Source organism: Ptychodera flava, chromosome 1, assembly GCF_041260155.1.
Source record: "Ptychodera flava strain L36383 chromosome 1, AS_Pfla_20210202, whole genome shotgun sequence".
NCBI lineage: Eukaryota > Metazoa > Hemichordata > Enteropneusta > Ptychoderidae > Ptychodera > Ptychodera flava.
Genome location: NC_091928.1, coordinates 6821326 through 6845250, shown reverse-complemented (window position 1 = coordinate 6845250; position 23925 = coordinate 6821326). Strand labels below are relative to the sequence as shown.

Genomic DNA, 23925 nt, shown 5'->3' with positions numbered 1-23925 from the left:
GACTTTTTTGGCATGGTATTGTCTGACATTATCACAAAAAGACGTGATATTTTTTCAAGATTTTTGGCCCCGATTTCGTTCTGAGTGCATGGGAACAATTTGACAAATGGACCTTATCGGGTATTAGCTCATATGTAAAATATAAGCAGAAGCCGTATTTTTTTGTAGTTTTTTTTTTTCAGATGGTCGTAATGACCCGGGAAACAAATTTTAATGTTGGACTTTATCATGAAGCACCGGTGGCGATGAAAAATTACGCGGCGTCACTGTAGTTTGTATGATTGCGTTGGCAGTATGATGATCATGACTTTCTCTACATCGACTACCATGTTGTCCATTTAATATTTTTCGTACGGAATATCCGAGGAACGTATCAAAACTTCATTGAGATTTCGGCATGATCGGCAAGAAAACAAGTCGAGCGCTGTCGCCCAAAACGAATATTTTGTTTTCATGTCTGTGGAGAAAATTCAAGTTATTACTTACGAACATGGTCAGTTTACTCCACCACATTAATCATTTTATTTGTGCCACTAATAGCGATAGTTGGCTAGAAAAAAATGCTGATAGAGACGTTCGGCTTGTGAAATCATTGAAATTTACGAGGACAGGTTTACGAAGCAGAACCTCAATCGCGATTTTTGTGCTTCTCAGTTCAATCGTTCCGTACATCGAAAGGAAAAACCAAACCATATAAGAGTATGCGTCTTGTAGAATTTTGGTCTTTCCAGGCGTCACACAAAACAACCTCACCTGCATGTACATACCGGTAATATCATTGTGATAGAGGGACCGCGATTACTGTATATCGAGAAAGTATGACGCGCTACAGGGGAGTAAGCAACGAAACGTAATTTCTGACCTCCTTTCATTTAATTGTATGGCATAAACATGATAATGTGAACCGAAAATGAGAGTCACGATTACGATTAGGCATGAAAAAGAGGAAGAAAGCCGTGAAACTGTCACAGAAGTTCAGCATTTTTAGTTCTAAATCGTCTTTTTTGACAATTGAAAAAAGAATATGAGCTCGTATAGACTAGAGTGATTCAAGTTCACAGGCATTCACTTCTGCCATGATAAATCGTCTTCCTGTTATAAAGTACACATTTTGAAAAATAGAAAACAGATCAAGAATTTTTATTGTTGTGTTGACTTGTCTTCTACGATGCGTTACGGTTATGGCAACAACTTACATGTACCTATCGTCACCATCACAGCCTCACTCAGTTTCTTCAACACCACGTCTCGCGACCAGTGATGTCATCTTTATTTGAGAAATTCGATAATTTTCGATCGGACTCGATCTTCACAGCGCACCAAGTCAGAGTAACAATTTCACAGTAACAGATCATGCATTGTACGTAAAGAGTTTTCACTTTACCCCCGGCCTAAAATCGTACTAGTATTTGTAAATGACACTAAACGTCGCAACTCCCACCCAATCAGCAATGGGTCAAAGTTCGGCTGAGCCGATGACAAAACCCAGCACTACAGTAGCCACTTGTACGTCCACTTGTTGCAATTTTTGTCCACAAGAATGAAACTCTTACAACTTACATTCTCATGCAACAGCGTTCAACTCAGCCATACATTCAAGGTCAAGGTGTGAATGTGCCTCACATTGCAACAATGCCCGCACAGTGACGATGCGCGAATCGTGCCCGCACACTGCGGGCACACTGCACTTTATCTGCCCGCATACTGCTGGCAATGATGCTCGTTTCGTGCGCGCACAATGCACTTTTATGCGGGCATTGTTCCCGCACCAGTGACGGGTTCTGCGTGGACTGTACTGTACTACATACATACATACATACATAATCTGATTCAAAACTACCCATGCTAGCTATAAGTATATCAAATAAAAGCTAGGAAGTACTTACCTGGTATCTCTTCCTCATCAGCTCTGGTATACTCCACATACGGACCTTTACTCTTACAGGTTGTAGATCTGCTACGGATCTGAGCAGCACCTTTCTCTGAAGACCTAGCTGCCTCTGCATGTTGCTGTAAACCAAAGCAAATACTTGACTTCTTATTGTGCTGTAGTACAGTAAGACTCTCATGTTTTGCCAGGCTACGGTGGATTTTGTGTCTCATGCTGAAGTTACAGCATGTACAGGTTGCTGTATTCTGATGTCTTGTATAGATCAAGACATCACTGTAATACTTGGTTAACGCCAATGATGAACTCAAGTCATGTTGATGTATGATAATGTGTTTGTTTAACTCTGTGACTACCATTGCATTTGTTATCCTGTATACCAAAGATCATGTGTATCATCTTGTCAGAATTTTCTGGCATGTCAATAAAGGTATGTAGTGATTCAATAAAGCACCGAAAATATCCAGGATTCCCTGGATACTGTATTCCCTGGATACTGTAGATGTCTAACTATGCTACAGAAACAAATATGATTGGAATGAACCATTTCAAACAAAATGTAAAGATTGTTGTGGCTGATGGAATAGTAGCAGCAATCTCTCAAAAGCAACTCACCAGTTCAGTGTAGAGAGTTTCTAATCTAGGTGATCCTCTGTAGATCCATTCTGTTCTCTTATCAACCTCAAATAACATATTGACAAGACTGCCATCAACTTCAACCACTTTAGCCTTCCACCTGAAAATTGACAGAAGAGAATACAATATGTACATGTTGAGGATATCAGTTAAGGTAGAATGCACTTCAGAGACAGATATTTGGACTCTCAAACTTTTACAACGTTGTTTTGGTCTACCACTTGTCTATTACTAAAAGTTTTCACTGGCTTATTTTTGTGAAAATAGAAAATTGAAATTTTCTCAATGCAGGTTACACAGGGTGCAGCCATTATGAATTTCAAGCGTTGGTACATATTGGGTAATTTGTCTCTCCAGTACCAAATTTTGCACTGTGACCCAAGATTTTTATTCTTCATTTCCAAAGGGAATGGGTTAACATTTCCTTTATACAGAAAGTGAGAGCAAAAGTCTTTCAATTCCAAGGTGCATACTACCTGAACAAGAAAGTGATATCTTAAATTTATTTTTGACTGTGTTTCTCCTATATTTACTTTACCTACACAAGCTATTACATGTGATGTATAATTACTGGCACTGTGCAGTGACTTGGTAGATTATATCTGATTTGTAGATTGTCACTATTTACAACAACTTAAGGAGTCTGAAACAAGGACTATTCTCTGCCTGGTTGAGTGTTTTGAAATAATTCAATAAGAATGATAAGTTTAAGCCAACTAATGAGCTAAAGTGTCCGAAATGCTGTACTTGAGTCTTAAAATTGGGCCAGACAGTGCATGAAACTGGCCACTGTATGTGCCTTGTTCACTGGAAATATGAGGTAATTTACTGTGGTATTCTGATGGCAATGCTGTATTATAATAGTATGGTCAGATGGTCAGGTCTTCTTGGCACTTAAAGAAATGGCAAATTTTACCTGCATTGTCTTTGATATTGTACTTGAAGATGTCAAAACTTTTGCATAAATGCTAAGAAAGGAATATTTGACAAACCAAATCCAATCCAATTGATATGTGATACGACAAAATGTACTTTTCATTGAAATGAACCTTTTATGATTGGAATAAAACATTTATGGTTGGAATGAACAATTTACAATTGGAATGAACCATTTACAAATGGATGAACCATTTACAGTTGGAATGGACTATTTACAAGTGGAATGAAACATTTACAATTGAAGGTACACCTTCATCCTCTACCTACCACTGTCCATTCCATTCTGTTCTAATCCATTGATTGGCCTTCACTTTGACCATTGGCCTATCCGGATAGATTTCCAGGTACTGTTTGATGAATTCCCTGGAGTCTGGATGGATGTCTTCCCATACATTATTACCTGGAATTAGGATCACAATATTGATTTGTCAGAGGAGTTGATGTCACTTGTATTGGTGACAAGTCATACAAAATGCCATTTATCAATAAAACATTCTCACGTTGAATTCATCCCAATTCTGGTCAACATTGACCATTGATAACAATGAGTTTGGACCAAACCATGATGTTGAAAGGGTTAAACCCATGAAAATGTGATTTATTGCAAGACTTGATTTATTCCCAGACTCTGAAACACAAAAAGCCTTTAAACTTAGGAGGAAAAAAGACTAGACTCTATCATTAAGATACAGACTAGAGTCTATGGTTTGACTCAACTTATAGAATGATATAATTTGCAGGCATTCTCAAATTCAAAAAGAACAGTATATTCAACACTCCAAAAAACGCTAGTTCTACAAAAACACAGAATGTTACTTCAAACATCAAGCCAATAACCTAAGTATGTAAATGTTCATATACCACTGCTACTGATGGAACACATCTCATGATGACTGTTAATGAAACTACACTTATACAATGAGGCCCACACTAAAAGACTGTTTCAGGTAACCACACCTATTTCAAACTTTCAGGCCCTAATTTGTTTTTCTTTGCATTTTTAGAAATCATGATTGATTTAGACAAATTTTTGTTTTGATTGTCACAACCCTATTTCTTTAAGGCATGTTACCGGAAACACAGTTTGTTTCTGGCCTGAGTAACATTCAAAACTAGACTTGTATGTTGCTACAAATTAAGCAAAGCGCCCTCTAGCAAGATTGGCATAACTGCTCTCAAGACATAGAAGTCTGGCTCTCGCAAAATACAGAATCAGTATCATGAAAAACAGCAACAGTTTTCTCTGTGCAATTTGTATGGAATGATACTACAACTGCTAAGACATTTTTGTGTTTATTTTCGGAAGACAAATACCATTCATATTCCATCAATTCTTAGTTAAGAGGCTTTAGAAAAGATGACATATGTGAAAATTTGTGAGGAGATAGTATGTAGAAGGAAAATGTGGAAAAAAATGAAACAAACACTTACTTTGCTGATAGACACAGTAAATCTTGTTAATACTCATGTACTGTGCAAATCCATCATCAAAGAAGATTAGGTATCTGAAAAATGTAAAAGTCTGTATTTTCACACAAATGGTATAGGACATTGTCATTTATTTATTTAATAGATTGCAACAAAGTTTTGTAAAGAGGATGTAAATCAGAGACACAACCTGGTCTATGGGAAGACAATTGCACTGGAATTAATATTAATTCACAGGTATTCATCTCATCTAACTTCAATGAACACACCAAATTAGCTATATGATGTACAGTGTTGCACATTGTTATTGTAATGTAATCTAGTCCGCTATACAGTACATGTGAGGTATGTGCGTTTTGCTACTCTGTGCCTCAACAGTTTGACTGAAGTAGGTCATAGGATAGGCACAGAGATGACTTTACCTGTAGTTATTCATTCTCATTGGTGTTTCAGCCACAATACCTGCATAGAAACACTCATCATGGCTATCCGCTTCATTCAGATATATACCTACAGGTAATAAAACAGAGCTATGGGTTAACATGTATATACCTACAGGTAATAAAACAGAGCTATGGGTTGACAGTATATACCTATAGGAATAAAACAGAGATATGGGTTAACATGTATATACCTATACATAATAAAACAGAGCTATGGGTTGACAGAAGACTCCTATCCAAGGACAGGTTGGGAAAACACTAGATGAATGCATATGTAACCTTTAACTTTTTTCTCACTCTGTACTTTTCAATGACAATGGTAGTGATCACTGAGAGACAGAATACACTGTTAGCTTTTAAAACCGTGATACCATGTGATCACATTTTTACAATACATTGGAAAATTTTGGGTCTTCAATCACAGAGTAAATAGGACCACGAGGGTGAAATTGGAACAGGGTTCCAAGTCCATTGCCCTATAATTGTGCATTCAGATAAAAGCTTAAGACATCCTTCCCAAATAAATGTGATCTCATACACAAATAATTTGAAGACACAAAGAAGTATTGACATGCAAACACTACCCATTAAAATGTCCGTTAGGAAGTCATATATTTATGGACATTTGCTTCACTATCTTTTACCTCCATTCTCAAGTTTAAAAATACTGAAGTTCAGAATAAAACATGCTATACACATAAAAGAATGGATATTTATTTTGCTTACCAACAATTCTACTGCCAACTTTGACCTCCCATGGTTTGGCATTTGTAGCATAGGCAATGCTTTTACCAGAAAGTAGAGACTTGCCTTTGTTTCCATCATACTTGATTTTGTATTTCTCCTTCACAGGTCAAATAAAAGAACAAAAAGATAGTCAGAAAAGAGTTCTATGTTCTTGATATATGCACCACACCTTCCTCTACAAGGACTATATCCAAGGATGTTTAAATACTTTTCAAAAAGGTGTGCACTGTTGTTGCTAGGAGACTGGAGGAGAGGATTTCACAGGAGGCACACATATCTACCTCCTTGGCTAGACTGATAAACTGATAAACAAAGCCTAGGTATCATGCTATATTGTGCCACTTGATACTATCTTGGACAATATCTTTGTATTCAATCAACATAAAAGGAACATTCAGACAAGCAATGCTGAATAACACATGGAAGATCAGCCTCGGGTTTTTCAGGTGAACAATTTCCTTCATGGATGATAACATTTTTGGGGAGAGAAAAGCTGAGCAAAATTCAGTGAATTATTGGTCAATATGTCTGGCCATGGTCACTCCACAGGGACCGTGGTCTGGCTAAAAGTGAACATGCTGATGTTCTTTCTGCTTAGCAGACACACATGTGACCACAGCACTTCATTTTATATTTGTTGTAGCCATTGGTGGTTATCATTTCTTTTCATTGATTGAATGGTATAATGTATGTCAGTATGCATTGCCAGCCCCAGGTGTAAAATATACTTGCAGAGTTCCTTGTACACAACAAAGTACAACTATTCCTGACTTGGTGTTTGAATGACTAGATCAAAACTTGTGAAAATACAAAACACGGTATAGTAAGGTGAGCATGATATTTGTGGATGACAGTTGATTAAGCTGTTCACCCCTAATTCCATGTAAACAGGTCCATATTCACCTTTGATAACAATAGGTTTGTACCAAATCATGGTAATGAAAGGGTGTAACGTGTATGAGATCATGGTATTTAATAAGACTACATCATAGGGATAGCGAAACATCAACAATAATACAATAATACAATAATCATGAGTGATTATCTTTCAGATTATTATGATAAAAATGTTATCAAAATATCATATATTCACAGTCTTACCTGTCCACTGCTTTCTTTGATGGCACCAAGGAATGTACCTTCATACCAAATACCATCTCCACGTTTTTTCCCTAATAGTTTCATACCAGGGGCAAGAGCTGGCTTGCTGTACAAGGAGAAATTTAAATTCTGATTGTTGTTAACTGTTCATATGAAGCCTAACTCAGTTCACAAAGTATTTGTAAAGTCAAAAGCACGAGTAGATTTGAATTTTATTTCCTTGTGTGGTCTGGCTTAGTGGGTATAGCCTATTTATATCAATCTTTGGTTTAGTCCCATAGTCTCCACTTGGAGTGATTGGGCTAACAAATGGGTAAGAGGTGGAGCTGGGTGTACTCAGAGGGGCGTCTGTGTCCAGAACCATCTACAATTGTATTACTTAATTGAAGAACAGAGACAAAAATTACATTTACATGTTTAAATTGATTTGGAAATTTTGTAGTTTTTACACCCATGGCATTTGGTTTGTCAACTAGACAGCAAAAATTATGAATAATAGTCAAAGTTTAGAGACAGTTGAAGACTGATTAATTACTGGCTTTGATTTGAAAACTTGTTGTCAGTTAAGAATATCCTTTATGGACAGCCAAATTCAGAGTCCATTCATTAAAATAAAAGTCACTTGAATTTCATGGTCTTTCAAGGACTTTTTCAGAAATTTTCAACTTCACAGACTTTTTAAAGTTCAAAATACCAAAATATAATATTCATGATATAATTTTCACACGTCAGTCTACTTACCATTTCTACAACAGTAGGAACAATCATTTTGTGAGTGGCTTGTTATATTTTCAAGAACTTCCCTGACTAAATTTTATATTCAAGGACTTTCAAGTAGGCTTTAAAATTCCAGGTCTTTCAAGGACTTTCAAAAAAGTGGAGACATGGCTTTACTTCAAGGCAAGAGAATCATCTTACTTGCTGAGTAATGTCTCTAACTTTCAACAGTGTCGTCTCTGAAAATTTTTGCCAAAAACCTTCTCTTCTGTCACAACAAAGTGGCTGTACCTTCCATGTGATGTGTTGATTTGACTACACCCAACTGTGAATGATTGACTTAGAATTTGAGCAATTCTCACCTTATGGGGCTCAATGGGTCTGGCTGTGGCACTGGTCGTGGCAGTTGCTGTGGCTGGGTATATGTCATACTCTCTGTTTCCATGGGAATAATGTCATCCTCAGCACTGCTGGCAGTGATTGTGTCTGTTTCCATGGCAACAGCTGCAGATGCCTTCCCGTTGCTGCTGGCCTGATTGCTACCGCCATAGTGATAGGTGTAGATGGAGTCGTCTTCTTTTACTCTTTGAACTTTCTCTTCATCATCCACAGTACTTTTATTGATGCTGCTGTTGTCATAACTATATGTATAGATAGAGTCTTCTTCTTCTGTGTTCTTGAATGCCAACTCCCTGTCAGCAATATTTCACAAATTTTCACAATTCATCAGACAAAGTCACAGTGTTGCAGCCAGGAATTTTAAACCATGGGACACTGTGTCCCACTGACATTTGTTTTGGAGACATTTTGCACATTGTGGGTACAAGAAGCATCAGTTGCCCATCAAATTTTGTATTATTTTGTTATAAATTAGCTTCACAAAACAAAATTCAAGCTACCGGCACCACATCACTACGCTTTAATTTCAGGCGATTGTACCAGTATACTGTATCTGCCTCCAATCAGAGCTCAGTCAGACAACAGAACAAAGACCATCATCAGTAACAGATATTACTTGCAGACTACACCCACTGAACACAGTTGACTCATAAGTGCACCTAAGGCGACCCGCAGTGCGAGAGAACGTGGGACGATGGGTTTCATTTCAGGGATATTGTCAAAAGGGTGCATCCTGGCTGCAACACTGAAGTCATGTTTATGAACAAATTAACCATTTATCTTCCAATGGTTATACTTCACATTTACCAGACTGAATTTGATTGAAAATATAACTTAATTTTTTCATAGACATGCTGATTAAAGAGTTGAATGGCCTGAGTATGGCTGTTATGTTTTGAAATGTCAATTTTACACAAAAATTTTGACTGTTTTGTACCTTATAACATTTTTTGAGATGTCATGGAGTCTAATGACACTTTCTACAGAATTCAACTTGGTGAAAATAGGATCGCAAACTGAAGTAGTGACTATAATATACCATAACACATGTACTGGTATTACGACACTAAATCATTGTCAACCATAACAACGCATGTCACATCAAATACCAATGTCACGTTGATGAGCAAAATATACGGTATTTCAACATACATTAGGACTGATGATAAAGTTGGAAATGCTGAAAAAATTAAACAAAGCCCAGATCTTCAAACCATCAGGGTGAAACATTCCAACATGTTAATGTACATACAAACACCTATAACTGATACTTGACACAGACTGATCCATAGTTCCTCATGTTCATAAAGCAAACAGGAGCTAAAATGGTTGACAGTGACAATGACTGGGGCTTTCTCAACATGTAAATGGATCGTAACTTTCACATTTTCATGTCCTTTTGATAAAAAAATTCCTGTAACGCATTTATAAGTGGAATTCAATGCATATATCATTCTTGCAAAGTATCTTTTATTAAATGCATAAAAACTCACATTTGTTCAAGTTCTAGTTTCTGCTTGTCCAAGTTCTGTCGATAGTTGTCCAGGAGATCATCAATTTCATGGAATATTCCATTGATTTCAGCTTGTTTATCTGTGAGAATTGTGGAAAAGTTAAGTAGCAACGTATACTCCATTAAATCTTGCAGGGTTTGCTAAGAGTGAGGCAAAGAAAATATTGTTCTGTTCACATTCACAGATCCTAAGATTTGATGCGTTTTTTTTTCAGATCAGCTTGACCATGCATTTCTTTATTTCCTCAAGAATTTCATGCTATTGTTTAATTTCATGTGAATACTTTTTTCACAGCAAACAAAGAGAGAGACAGGTTTTTCAAAAGTTTTCACTCTGCCGATGTTTTTCCTCCTTGAAATGACCCCCCCCCCACTTGTATCTGACGGACCATCCCTAACTAAGGTTTGCTACCAGGTATATCCATGCAGGGCTCGAAATTAGCGGTAGTCCCGCGTCCACAGACTACCAACTTTTCCCTGGGGCTACCAAAACCCATGAAATGGTAGCCCACACGGACTACCAAAGCCAGAGACATGAAATGGGCAATGATGTTGATCGCTGTGAGATGAGCGACGCTGATAGAGTCAACCCAGCTGGACACAGAAAAGCCAAACTATGACTTTGTTATGCAAATTGAAGGGCGGCAGTGCAGTCGAATTTGTTACGACAAACTTTCAATAAAATATCATTATCTGAACTGATGTACTTGGTTGACAGGCTCGGGGAATGATAGCCAATGAAATCATTTTCATAGTTATTAATTAAACACAAAATTATTCAAACTGCAAAGAAAAAGCTGTCGGGCCGTCAACAAATTACGCTTTCCGAAGTGTACGAGATCATCCCATGATAGTGTACTATGGTGGAGAAATATAGCCAACGTTGCCACGAAAGTATTAGGAGCATGACTGTACCAAGTTGTCATCTTGAAATTCATTGCCAATCTATCTTTAGCAATGTTATGTTTACACGTGCTGAGTGAAAATTTGTTGTCATGGCCAACATCAAAATTTGCGTGTAAGCTCTGCGTATGTGTGAATGGGTCGTCAAACTTTGAGGCGTCACCGTTATCCACTACACATGCTATACCGTTCTCCTAAGGCTATGATCTGCAGGTATTGATGTCAAATGACTAGAAAATTCACCTCCTGGATAGAAATTGCAAAATAAATCTTTCATTGTCTAGATATAAATAAAATATCCTTCACAAAAAAAAATTCTCCATTCATGCATGGGCTACCAGACTTTGTCACTGGGCTACCAACTTCAGAAAATGGTAGCCCAATGGGACTACCAGAGAAAAAAGTTAATTTCGAGCCCTGCCATGTCTATGAGAGTATTTACAATTCACTGTTATACAACAACATTTTCACTAAAACCATCCAATTTTGGAACAACGCTACCACCTTCTTTCAAAATCCTAACTTCCAAGGTGAAAATGGTGCAAAACATAATGTTAAACTTTGAGATTTTTAACATGAATCACGTGTACTTTACTTGGATTGATCTGATTCTCTTACAGATTGTCCTATACCCCCTCTTCATGACAGACAGCTAAAACATCACATACATGATACTTCTCACATATAATATTATTGAAATAAAGGGCCCACGAAACACTCTTTTCCCCTTTATTTTCCACACACTAGAGTAACTTTGTGGGAGGTATTCCCATGATATTTTGATCAAAAAGTTCACATGACCAGCAAATCACACTTTATAGATTCAGATTGACTGTTTTTGCAGCCAGGCCTTGCACAAGGTAAGACACGCTGGCATTAGTGGGCCACACAGAAGGAGGTAGTCGGCCCTATTCATATTCAAAGTAGGGATAGCAGACCAGAAGCAAGACTGAAATGGTACTCAACTGAACAAGCACACAATGTTATACAAATGTAGGCCATAGTATCTCATTATCACAATCATGGGAGGTGTGAAATTATTATTTACATCTGTTCAAAGATGAGGTGTGAAATTATTTACACATGTTCTTACAAGGATCACGCAAATTCAGATAGGTGGAAAAGTGAACTGCTTAAAGCCGCACTTTTCAATCCCAGGTTCTCGCATTAGTGGAGTTCTCCTCCCAGTCAAACACTTGTCCAGTAAGATGTTTGATTTCTATAACATTGATTACACAAACTGATCTCAACCTTTTGTCACGTTTTGCTAATCCTGCAAACAGAGTTTATGGAAGCTTTTGATTGACGGTCAATTCAAATCGCCAACTGTCATTGATTCCCCACCACAAATGCTCAAATTTCCTAAAAAATTGTCTTCCAGTAGAGCTAGACTTTGAATATGACCACAGAGTTCAATTGGCAGCAACTTCGCGCTGACCGCTTGGCAGTCTGTCTGTGTTTTTGCGGCCGGGGAAAACAAAAAAGTGGCATTTTTTGCAGCGTGTGCCCACGTGTTGCCTGTTTGGTGTCTACATACACAATGAAAGCCGCCATACCTTGGCGTCCTTTTAAAGGGAGGCTCCGCCTTTAAACTTTTACCGGTAGATAAGAACATACCAACTTAACTCTTTCATTGATTAATTATCTGGCAAATTCATGCAAAAACAACCACAGAAATGAAAGTATCGTGTCCAGAGACAACTATGAGTGATCCTAACATTTGTGTGGGAGATAATTTCATAGGTATTTTAGTTTCTTTACCTCAGCAGAGAATTGAAGTAAAGCACAATTTGGGATCAAATTATCAAACTAATTATAAGACTTCGCTAATCTGCGATAAAGTATTTCACTTTAAAAAGGATGACCAGATAACAAAGTTTTGCTCATTGCCACAAAACAACCTAATCTGAGAGATCTCATGATAGAGATCTAGTAATTTCCTAAATTTGAACAAATACAGATATTTGAAAATTCTTTGCAACTTCAACATTATGTTTGAAGGGCAAATCATAATAATAACATAACTTGTAGGATTTCACAATACACTGTAAACCAAGTCTTTAAAACAAATGCTCCCCTCTGATAGGCATGTTCCCTTCACATCAGCTGGGCCTCAGAGCCATTACTTAGCAGCTTTGAGCACCATTGAGCACAGCAGCCAAACATGAAAAGGGACAGGTTTTCCATCTGTCACAACACAATATTATAATAGTGAGACATAATTTTAATGAAGATGAATGAAATTGCATGTACTTACTTTCAACATCCTCAAGGTCGGTGCTTACTTTCTGTGTATCTTGGCAGAATTCTCGCCTTCCGATATCCCAGATCACATCATCAATGAATTTTTCAATCTCTTTCTGTGTACTTGGTTCAATGGTGGTAAATTCTAGATTCTCCATTTTAGAGTGCTGCAATTTCAACAAAATGAAATATGATAATTGAAAAATAAAGCATATATTGGGGACACACTTTTTCACAAGCGTCATCAGAAAACTTTCACATATATTTTTAAAGCCACATATACCAAAAACACTATTCAATCTTCAGAGAGATATTTGATTCCCTTTATTACGCCATTTTGTCTTGAAAATGTCATTATTTTGATTCTTGGTGATGACTTTGTTGAACCCTTCGAGTGCCAAAGTCAATTTTTTTTTCACATCTAAAACTGTAACCAATGAAATATGATGTTTCTGCACTGAAACACTTGATGCCCTCCCTATCATCACCATGGGTCAATCCATAGAAAAATCTGGTGAGTGCACCACAATTATTTAATGTGCACCAGCTGCAACTCTAGAAACAAGCTGAAACTGGTGTATCAGAAATCTACTGCTGGTACTTGAACAACTTTCCAAATCCTCAACTTCCTTCTTTGATCCAATAACTGTTTTAGAAGCCAATGGACTAGAATTACTGTTAGGATAGCATCCTCATCAATTTGCACATTATTCTATATTGGCTAGGGACAGAACAGAGTTCTACTGTGGACAGAATAAACCCACTGTTCTCTGCAGCTTGGAAAGACAGTGGGGTGACCAATTTACATAATAATTATTAATTTGCATATTCTTTCACTGTGAAATTATATTGTTTTGTATTGTTATTAACATATGAGTAGATGGCTGGCAAAACACAAGAATTGCCAAAAATCTTGTTAGGAATGTTGATAAACCTTTGGTGCAAATTTCTGGACTCTTGTAAACATGCGATTATAAGGACTCATTTGAATACATGTATAAAAAATTGAGTTTGCAGAGTCTTGTTTTAAAGGGAGGGGGGTCATCAGAACTGCGCCCAAAGCTCATATGGGACCCATACAACCAATGTTAACACTGTATCCAAGGTATGACAGTGATTGATGAAAGTTAAAATATGTTTAACATTCACTGTAAAATTTAAATGTAGAACAACTATGTTGACATGACGGATCTTATTATTGTGCATGAAATACATTGTTTGTAAACGAGAAAGTCTGACAGATACAGTTCGCTGTTAAGACAGTCTGTATAAATAAATCACTGTAAATGTACGGCATTGAGTGTCCAGAAAGTATGTATTACTATTATAAAGAAACGTTGGCTGTTGACTACATATTCTCACCTTACACTCCACTCTCATTTGTAAGGTCATGCATCCTAAATGCCAAATACAAGTATTCTCATACATGTATTAAAAGTGAATTTCCTGTTCCTCAAAATTAGAAACAAAATTTTATTTAAATTTGTAATTACACATACAAAATTGTGACAGTGTTCTAAGAGTCTGCACTCTGCATAAACTGACAGGTTTGCCATAGAACATATAAAGTGTGTTATGGTCTATGCACATCCCTCCACCTAGAGTGTTCTATGCCCTCTTTCCCACACGCAAGTTTCACTCATCACTCTTAGTCATGCATGATATGTAGCTTGTGTACTGAAAGAAATCACATATAGGGGTATCAGCAAGGGCCCATGTCTGTACTACAAATATACCGGTATCCCCAACATTGTTTTTATTTGTTCTGTGATTCCATGTTGCCATATTCCATGATTCTGGTAATTCAACACAACGCAGCGAGGGGCCAACAGCTGGTGACACAACAAACAGCCATTGCAAGCAAAAACAGGTATCCTACCAGCTAATGCTACATATTTTAACAATTGAGATTTCTGATCCAAACCATATCATACAAAATAAAAACACTGTATCAGAACTTTCAATTTCAATTTTTTTCCCGATTCAGGCGTATGATTGACTCAAAATTTCGGCAAGGGTCGGTACTACACAGCAAGCCTCGCCGGTTAATTTTTGGCTTTCCTCTCGCCCATGCCCATAAATATAATAATAACGGGCGACACGCTGACCATTACGTATGGGTAAGGGAGAGAAAAAAGACAAAATATTAAAGGGCGAGGCTTGCCTAGCCCATTAAATTTGGCGGTTTATCTCGCGCCCCCTTATGGTCAGCATGGAGTCTGTTGTTTCTATTTCATTATCAACAACCGTTGGAAACCATCAAAATTTACGAAACATTTCCCACGCGAAAGACAGGGGGCCCCCCAGAACTTGTATTACACCAAATGTTGCATTCACTGAACAGTGTGTAGTGCAGTACACAACGCAATGTCACACACATTGTAAAATTTTGCAAATGTGGAGAGTTTTTGGGAAAAGAACCTAAACTTGGCCCACAAGTGCTCGATTTTATTTAATGATTGATTACGATCTTTGCACGAATCACAATTTGCGTTTTAGCTGTAATGTTACGATTTTTACTATATTATTCATATTCATGGGAACATGAACAAACTATTACTGTGAATTTGTGGTCCATCCTTTGTGGAGGGGATGGGCATACAGATGTCTGTATTGCGGTTCTGTATATACATAAATTTGCTGAAACCTTTCTTGAACATAACTTGTCAGAATAACCAGATATAGATCTCTGGCTTGGCTTACAGTAACAGCATGAGAAAACTTAAAACACAAGGCTGAGACAGTGACTGGGGCTTTAAACTTTTATCTCATAGAGCTGTACATCAATCATATGCGTTAGCATAGGGTGTCAACAATATAAAACTTCTATTAAAATCAGATGTACAACATCATTATAAGCAGTTGATGATGACAAAGATGTAATGATGATGACTACCTGTAAAGTTACATTATTATCATTGCTGGTAATCTAAAACGCTATTTTTGTGACCAAAAGTTCAGACAAACCATGGACAAACCAAAACAGGTCCCACAAAACATTCAGTACTGAAGTCTGAAGTACTGAACAGTGTCCTGCATTTGTTAACGAGTCCCATGTGTATCAATTCCCACCCATTGTTTCAAAAATCCCTTGGTCAAACCATGGAGCACAGGCCATGGAGGGATTTACTATGCAAGGCGGTACGAAGAATACATGGCCAAACTATGAAGGTGAAACCATTTAAATTCCAATCAAAATGTACTGCACAGCCGCTCATGAGCTGTATGATTATGTCCCCTTTACTCTCTCAGTTACACGTGATTTGTAGAAGCGTGAAAGTAGCTCCTTGGGGAACTGTTCTTGTATTTATCAGAGATTATATCATCACCATCACCACAAAAATAACCAAGGGAGTAAGTCCTGCCGGGGCTACAGAGTGCAGCAACGCGGACGACAAAATCAAAATCATGGTTGAACTTCGTGGCAGCTCAGATTACCGAACTTCACGGTTAAACTTTTAGAGTGTGTTTGCTTGTAGTTGTACAAAGTCTGCGCGAAGTGAGTTACTTTTCATTTGTACTCAGGCACACACCAATTTCCTGGATCTAACACCGAATTTTCGGAATCTCGCTTGACCCCACTATTTTTCTGTCGGTCACGTGATACAGCGCCGTACCTACTGGTTTGCTTCGAAATAGTGCTTTCATGGTCGCAATGAAAGAAATAACGTATGGTTACAACCTTACCTAGTCTAAGTTTATTCAAAAGCGACAGAAGGGTCTGATCCTAGTTGGCATATAGTAGTAGAATAAACAATAAACACCCTCTTCTTACACACTACGCTCGATCATGAAGGTCGCCATTTTGAAACAAAGCAACAACCTCTCCACTGGTACACTTTGATGGCGCTGTTGTAAAACAAGAATAACCTGAGCCATGGAGGCCGAACACAAGACTTTACTTGGTCTTTGACAGGTCGTTAACACAAAAGTGAGTCTTCAATGCGGTTGAAACGTCAATGCGAGAGGAATATGTACCGGTGTGTCACTTTTTAAAAATAATGATGTCCAAAATTTGTTCTGCTAGGTCCTTGTGTGTTGCTTTTCATTCTTTATTCTTTATTCTTTATTTATTTACTCAACACATACTAAGGGGAGAAACCATTTGATTTCTGGGGGGGGTATGGAGGATTTGAGAAAAAAAAAATTTGTCACCAGGTGAGAGAGAAGAAAAAAAAATTGATCCTGTCATGGCCTGAGAAAAAAAATTGTCATAACAGACAGAAGAGAAAAAAAAATTGTCACAATGCACCAAAATAAGCAAAATTTGGAAACCTTATTCTCATGTATTCTTTGCCGGCGCGCCGCCATAGGCGGCGCAAATGTTTTACCACAAGCAATTCTTATGTTTCTTTCCCAGCACTTATGATATAAGCATGCACTACATGGGTCTACTTTACACCTCAGTACACTCAATGTTTTCCTTCCATTTTCTGACCCAAGAAATCATATTTCAGGATTTCTGTTGCCATATCTCAATGGCATAGGCACTATCTAAAGGGGACTATTTGACTTCTGTAATTGTGAAAATTTAAAACACAAGACAGGAGTCAATAAACTAGTGTTAAAACCAATATTATTTTGTCAATATGAATTTGTTAGAAAGATGTACCTTGACAATGAAAATTGAGGAACAACAATATGATGAAATACAATGTGTGAGCCTTGTTTTTCTGACCACAAACACCGGATCGCAAACATACCATATTCAGGCTTTTCATTAGAAGCTGGCAGCTGGAGAAATGACACAAGAAGGTCACAGATTTTCCGTTCCTGTATATTCATTTGTCTTCAGTCTCTGGCAAACAGAACTGTTTTTCACAAATTGTATTGTCATTGTTTGGTTGTTGAATATTGTGACTCAAAACTGATCATGCAAAAAATGTAAAAATATCAGTGTTCAATGTCATTCATTTTCAAACAGTTTTACCGAGTGCAAAATAAACTGAAACTCCTCTCAGATTGCACCATTAAACACATCAATTTCTCAAATTTCCAATACGAGAGGGGGAACCCCCCTCTCGTGCTCTCCCCCCTTGGGGTATTCTAATAGTTTCACTTAGTAAACAAATTAAAAAACTCTCAGATTGCACCAGACTGCACCATTGCACACATCAATATCTTAAAAAATTCCATGTAAGATAGGGGAAAGCCCTGTGACACTTCCCCCTAAGCCTCTCTCATGTTCTCCCCTGTACTTTCAAATTCTGCCCCGTCAGATATCCTAGTGAAAACCCTGTCATAATATCCATCCAAATTAAACAATATACTATATGGTTAGATACTGCGTGATCTTTATATTTTTATTTATTGTGACTTTGAATTTCATTTTGATATGTTCACCTTTTTTGAACCATCATGAGATAACTGATGATAGTCTAGCAGGGTACATCAAGATTTGAAAGGTCTTTACTGTTGCTGTAATTACATGTATTGGTATTTAACTTTTCTAAGTGGGGAATGGTCAAAATTTCAGAGTTAGAGAGGGAGGTTACTCAAATTCATCATGGTTGGTGAAGGGGGAAGGGTCACTCGAAATTTCGGAGTTTCAGGCCGTCAATAATGACGGCTCCCTTATATACAACACATTACAAACTTGATGACCAATAAAAAAAAATTTGCACTGCTACTCCATTTGGAAAAAAAAATTGATGCAGGTCTGACAGTAGTAAACAAAATTGCTGTCACTCTGACAGGAAAAAAAAATTGCTCCCATACCCTCTTCCTCCATACCCCCCCCCAGGATATCAAATGGTCCACCCCTAACAGAGAGTATGGTATGGTACATCAAGATGTGTTACAAATGTAAGTGAACAATACAGAGAAAGAAAAACAACCATTCATCTCTGTAATACGAAAACATGCAATAATTACATTCATTGGAGCTGCTTGAGCTCAGTATAAACATGTGCTCTTTAAGAAAACAGTAAAAGTCTGAACAACAAATGAACAAAAGTTACCAGGACATTTTTCAGCCCGGAGCTGCTGGAGGGTTCAGCATACATTTGTATTCTTTAGAAATACAGCTAGATCAAGAACATTTTGTTCCATTAACTTTTTAACAACTTCTTCTTTTTCTAAGAGACTATAACATTTACAAAAATCTGTACCACTACTTTGTCCCAATAAAATTCTTTCTGAAGTATGATTTTTACATGAAAATAATAAATGAAATTCATCATCAATTTAATTATAATCACATCTCTGACAGATTCTTTCACTCAAAGGTAATCTAGGTTTACTTTTTCTTCCCATTTCAATACCCAAGTTATGGTCACTCAATCTGAATTTGGACAAATGTTTACGGAGTGTAAAGTCAGACAAGCAATCTAAGTAATTTTCGAAGACAAACTCAGTTTTGAAAATTCTATATGTACGTAATTTGTTACCATTTCCATTTTTTCTTACATCATCAAACAGATTTCTCCTCCATGAACCCAAATATTCACTTGTAAGATTTTATTTTATTTTCTTCTTCAGTTGACAATATGATTTCACTCCCAATGAACTGAAAACAGGTATATGATTACAATCCCCCAAATTGCGATTAATAAATTTCACCCAAGAAGATTGAATTTTTCTGTTTTCTGTGAGTGCCTTTTTAAGAATGTGATTTGAAGGCAAACTGTTCAGTCTACACCAATATCTTATAACAGACATATAAAGTGAGATCTTCAATGGTAGTCTACCCAACTCAGCTCTTATGCCTTCCAAAGGAGTACGTTTACTGACTCCTAGAATAAATCTGTAAAACGACATACAAAGACTTTCAAGACAATTATCATTACTAGTGATTTCTGTTGCCCAAATTTCAGAAGCATATGAAAGAATTGGAACAATCAATGTGTCAAAAAGTTTTAAGCAAAGTCTAGGATTTAACATTCTTTCACATAAAATTGACCTTTTTGTACTGAATAAAGCTTTCATTGCTTTGTTTTCAAGATTATTCTGGTTTTGTTTGAATTTTCCATTTGGTGTAATAAGAACACCAACATATGAGAAGTGATGAATAACCCAACTATTAAAAATGTCACTGTGACTGGAACTATGACCCATGTTGTATCAGGCAGCTAGCTGGACTGTTGACCAGTCTCCTGAGTGTCTCAGTGATCTGATGGTATTGCAGTGTGGGACCCTTCCTCTTTTACTGTTTCAGAGGAAGGGTAGCGTATACATATAAACCAAGGAAAGGTCCTAGACTAATGTTATGATAAAGTGACAAAGTCACAAATGCTTAATTTCCATATAGGTCGCCCGCCTCAGTAGTGTCCTTTTGCTTGGTAGCAGAAACTCTGACTAGCACTTTGAAATTTTATATCAAGGCGAAAAAAATTTTTAGCACATCACGTTCATGTTGTGGGGAATACAATAATCTTGATTAAAAGTAGGATATTTAAGGTTTGAGAATGTTTGAAAATTTGTTCCTCTCAAGGGAAAAAGATTGGGGCTTTATGTACCCCATGCTGTGTCTTTGTTTGTATCAAGATAACAATCGTCACACATTGGCAAAGAAATTGCATAATATTGTACACTGACATTTTTGGCGATCCTTGATTTATAGCCTATAGCCCTGGAGCATGGGCGTAAATATTCAAAATCTTCACAGTTTGCCTAGACCACACCATGGATGTAAAAATAGACATCCATGGCCACACAAAAAACAAACTCCTGATTCCCCTTCCCCTACAAAAACAAAACAACATTTGAGTGTCTGTCTGTAGTATGGTTAATGACCCGAGCAAGCAAAAAATAATTATTGCCAATGTATTCCTCACAACAGACCAATCCTAAAATGTGCTTTTAAAATCCTGTCCAACATAATATGCTACTACCAGTGTCTATTATTGTCAGCATAATGGAAACTATGCATAAATTTTAATGATCACCTTTGACAATGTAGGTCATTAGGGGTTCATGTGCAAGTGTATACACTGTTGCTTTATACCCACATGCTACAAAATTGTCTTCACAGCTATTTCATTTTGGGTCCTCAATTGAATCTATGTTGCTCTACTTTGACTGTTCACGAAAGTGTTGGACAATCAAGTTCCTCTGTGAGCATTTTGGAGTTTGTGTGACTGTTCTTCAACTATGAGGGACTGTGGTGAAGTTAACTCAAACTACCTCCATGCTCAAAGTGAAGTCATTTTGGTAGTTGGCTGATGATAGGTACCTTTAGGCTATCATTACATCAAACAGTAAACCACTAGATTTACAAAGAGTTAAAAATTGCCTAAGCTACAGATGAAGCATCTGGAGAATCCACAACAAGAGGATGATTTGAATCACCAATCATATTCTGTGTTCATGAGCTAGTTTATGAGCAACACCCATTTATTTAATCGTTGGCCAATCATGAGAGAACATTTGGACTGCCTCGTATATTGAACGTCGCGCAGCATCCATAGGTATGCAATGGTAACTCGTCAATGACGTCGCGGGCCGCATAGTCATCACTGGACTGAAAGTGAACAGGAACTATTTAAACTTGACAACTTTTTTATGTAAAAATGTTGAAATTTCATGTTTTGCACAGGAAATCCGGTTTGGGAAAATTTTGCAGAAAAAATATTTGATTAAACCGCATAACAGTAGTTTAAAATATAGATTCTGCCATTCGACGACGGAAATTGTTCCATTGTCAACGGATTTTCGCCTAAGATGGAAATAAAGCATTGGATTATCATTTGCCAATAAATCTAAATATTTTGAGAGAAAACTGTGTAAAAGAGGCATGTAATAAAAATTATAGCCCAAACATGGGACTATGTACCCTCGGGCAGGAGACTATTTGCCCTCCTTACTTCGGGCAAATGGTCACCTGCCCTCGGGCACATAGTCCCATGTTTGGCTTTAATATATACTATTGTCTCTCCTGGAGACCATTCACTTTCAAATGAGCTATTTTTTTATGCTAAGTGGCACTAAAAGTGGACCTCGAGGCTAGACAGAGTGTGGACAAAGGCTGAAAGCAATGAATAGGGTCTAGGCTAAGTATAGGCTTGATTATAATTTTTGCCGGAGACCTATTACCTTTTCTGCTATGTTCACAATGATGAGGGAAATGTATTGTTTGTTTATTCTACAGTCATATATGTACAAAATGGTGCCTGACTGGCTATCTGTATGTGCCTTGAAATTTTCCTTGAAGACACTTGAAACAATTTTTTTGACCAAATAATGGTGCTGAAAGTGTTAAAGGATAACAACCACAAAATGTGAAGTGCAAACAGATCAAGATGCTCATTTAGCCCTGCTATTAACTGTTGCAAGTATATAGAGGTCAAAGTTCATCATTGGTGAACCATGGTTTTCGTCTGGTTCCCTGCCCCCTTTCCAAGAAAAGGGTCAGGTATGCGCCATTCTATTAACGGCACTGATTGGACGACACTATGGAACATGTCGATTGGCTAGGGAGAGCACCTGCGTCTGTTGCGTCCGCTGCAGTGTTATACGTTGTTTCAAATTTAAAAAAAAACAACAAAAAACTAAACTCGATCTGTCATTCGGATGAAGTACGCTCTTTCACAAATATATCACCTCGTACGACGTTTTGCATAATGAAACAGATTGATTTTTGAAGACTTGTGTAATGTTCATGTAACTGCCCCTCCTACTTTGTTGCTGAGTAACTGTCAAGGGCGCAGTCATTTCGAACATTCCAGCCGGACATCACGCCCCAGACACAATCCGCCATTTTGCCCAAAATCTGGGCAAAATGGCTGCCGCATACCTGACCCTTTTCGTGAGTTTAGCACAGCCAGCGGTAGAAAGGGGGCAGGGAACCAGACTACCATGGTTTAGGCGAAGTAGCAGGGGATCATGGGATTTGGTGGGTTTGGAATTCTAACAGCATGAGTTTGACACATATCATTTAACACCATGGTACACGTACTTGTGCAAAGATCGCTGATGAAGCATTAGATCTTGGATTAGATGGTCAAAATGCAAAAAGCTTGATTGATAATCTTCATAAAACTAAAAAAAAATTAAAAAATATAAAATTTGAAATATGTTCCCAACCTTGTAGTGCACATGGGTGCAATTAGCAGTAATGATGTTCTCTCCCCCACTGTGTTGATGTTTTACTCTGGCTATACAAATATGTTTCTATACTTTTCTTTGCACAATGTCACCATGATATAACATTATGATTTTATTACACTACTGTATCTTCTCTGGATACAGTATGGTAAACAGAAATCATATTCAGTGCTGAGAAAAAACCTCATATCAAAAGTTTATAAAACATGAGAGTCTGTGGCCCTACATCAATTACATCAGATTATGAATAGCCCGGTGAAATAGTAGGTTTGTATCTTTGCTCATTTTAGTGACAATACTCTTTCCCCCTCATTTTTAGAGTCTGCTTTACGAAGACGAAGATGTTGGCGGCCATTCACCAGAGGGGCAATTCCTTTTCAGCCTAGATGTCCATCTGGATTCCTAGGTACAATGTTTCTTTGCAATGAAGAAGTTCGCTGTCACGGAGCTGTTGACTTTTTCAGTTATTTTTTTCTGTTACTTGTAATTGAGCACTTGTTTATTTGCAATATCTATGCCGCAATGCATATTCTTGAGAAGCCATATTATGCATTACCTGATGACTCATGACAGGATGTGACTCCTGATGAAATGTATAAGTTTATAGGTTTACTTATTTATTTTTGTTTGTCCAAGCAGCATAGACTTGACCGCTACTTTACTCGTCACTCATTTTACATGTTATGATTTAGCCGGTGCATTAATCCCAAGTAGGAAGAGACTGAATGCCATATTTGCCTTCCTTCATGTTTGTCACAAACTTATTAAAAGTCAGGTTTTAGCTTGATGATATACAGCAAGTTTGTAGGGAAATGTATCAGCCACATTGCCAAGTTTCTGTTGATGAACGGATGGTGAAGTCAAGGGGTAGTTCTGGTATGTGCTAATATATGAAAGATATGCCAAGTAAGGGAGATTTAAAT

General features: G+C 37.4%; 1 protein-coding gene across 1 annotated transcript in view; it reads right to left on the bottom strand.

The window, feature by feature from the left end:
* The window catches only part of LOC139128853 (histone-lysine N-methyltransferase SETDB1-like), a 50710-nt gene extending 33929 nt beyond the window's left edge, over nucleotides 1–16781 (bottom strand). Inside the window, 11 exon segments of the mRNA XM_070694587.1 lie at nucleotides 1887–2010; nucleotides 2504–2624; nucleotides 3731–3863; nucleotides 4895–4968; nucleotides 5314–5401; nucleotides 6061–6178; nucleotides 7183–7288; nucleotides 8262–8591; nucleotides 9792–9891; nucleotides 12972–13125; nucleotides 16646–16781. Of these exon segments, the coding sequence (XP_070550688.1) occupies nucleotides 1887–2010; nucleotides 2504–2624; nucleotides 3731–3863; nucleotides 4895–4968; nucleotides 5314–5401; nucleotides 6061–6178; nucleotides 7183–7288; nucleotides 8262–8591; nucleotides 9792–9891; nucleotides 12972–13116 (1339 nt within the window). The 5' untranslated portion in view covers nucleotides 13117–13125; nucleotides 16646–16781.
* Nucleotides 16782–23925: the final 7144 nt, after the last annotated feature.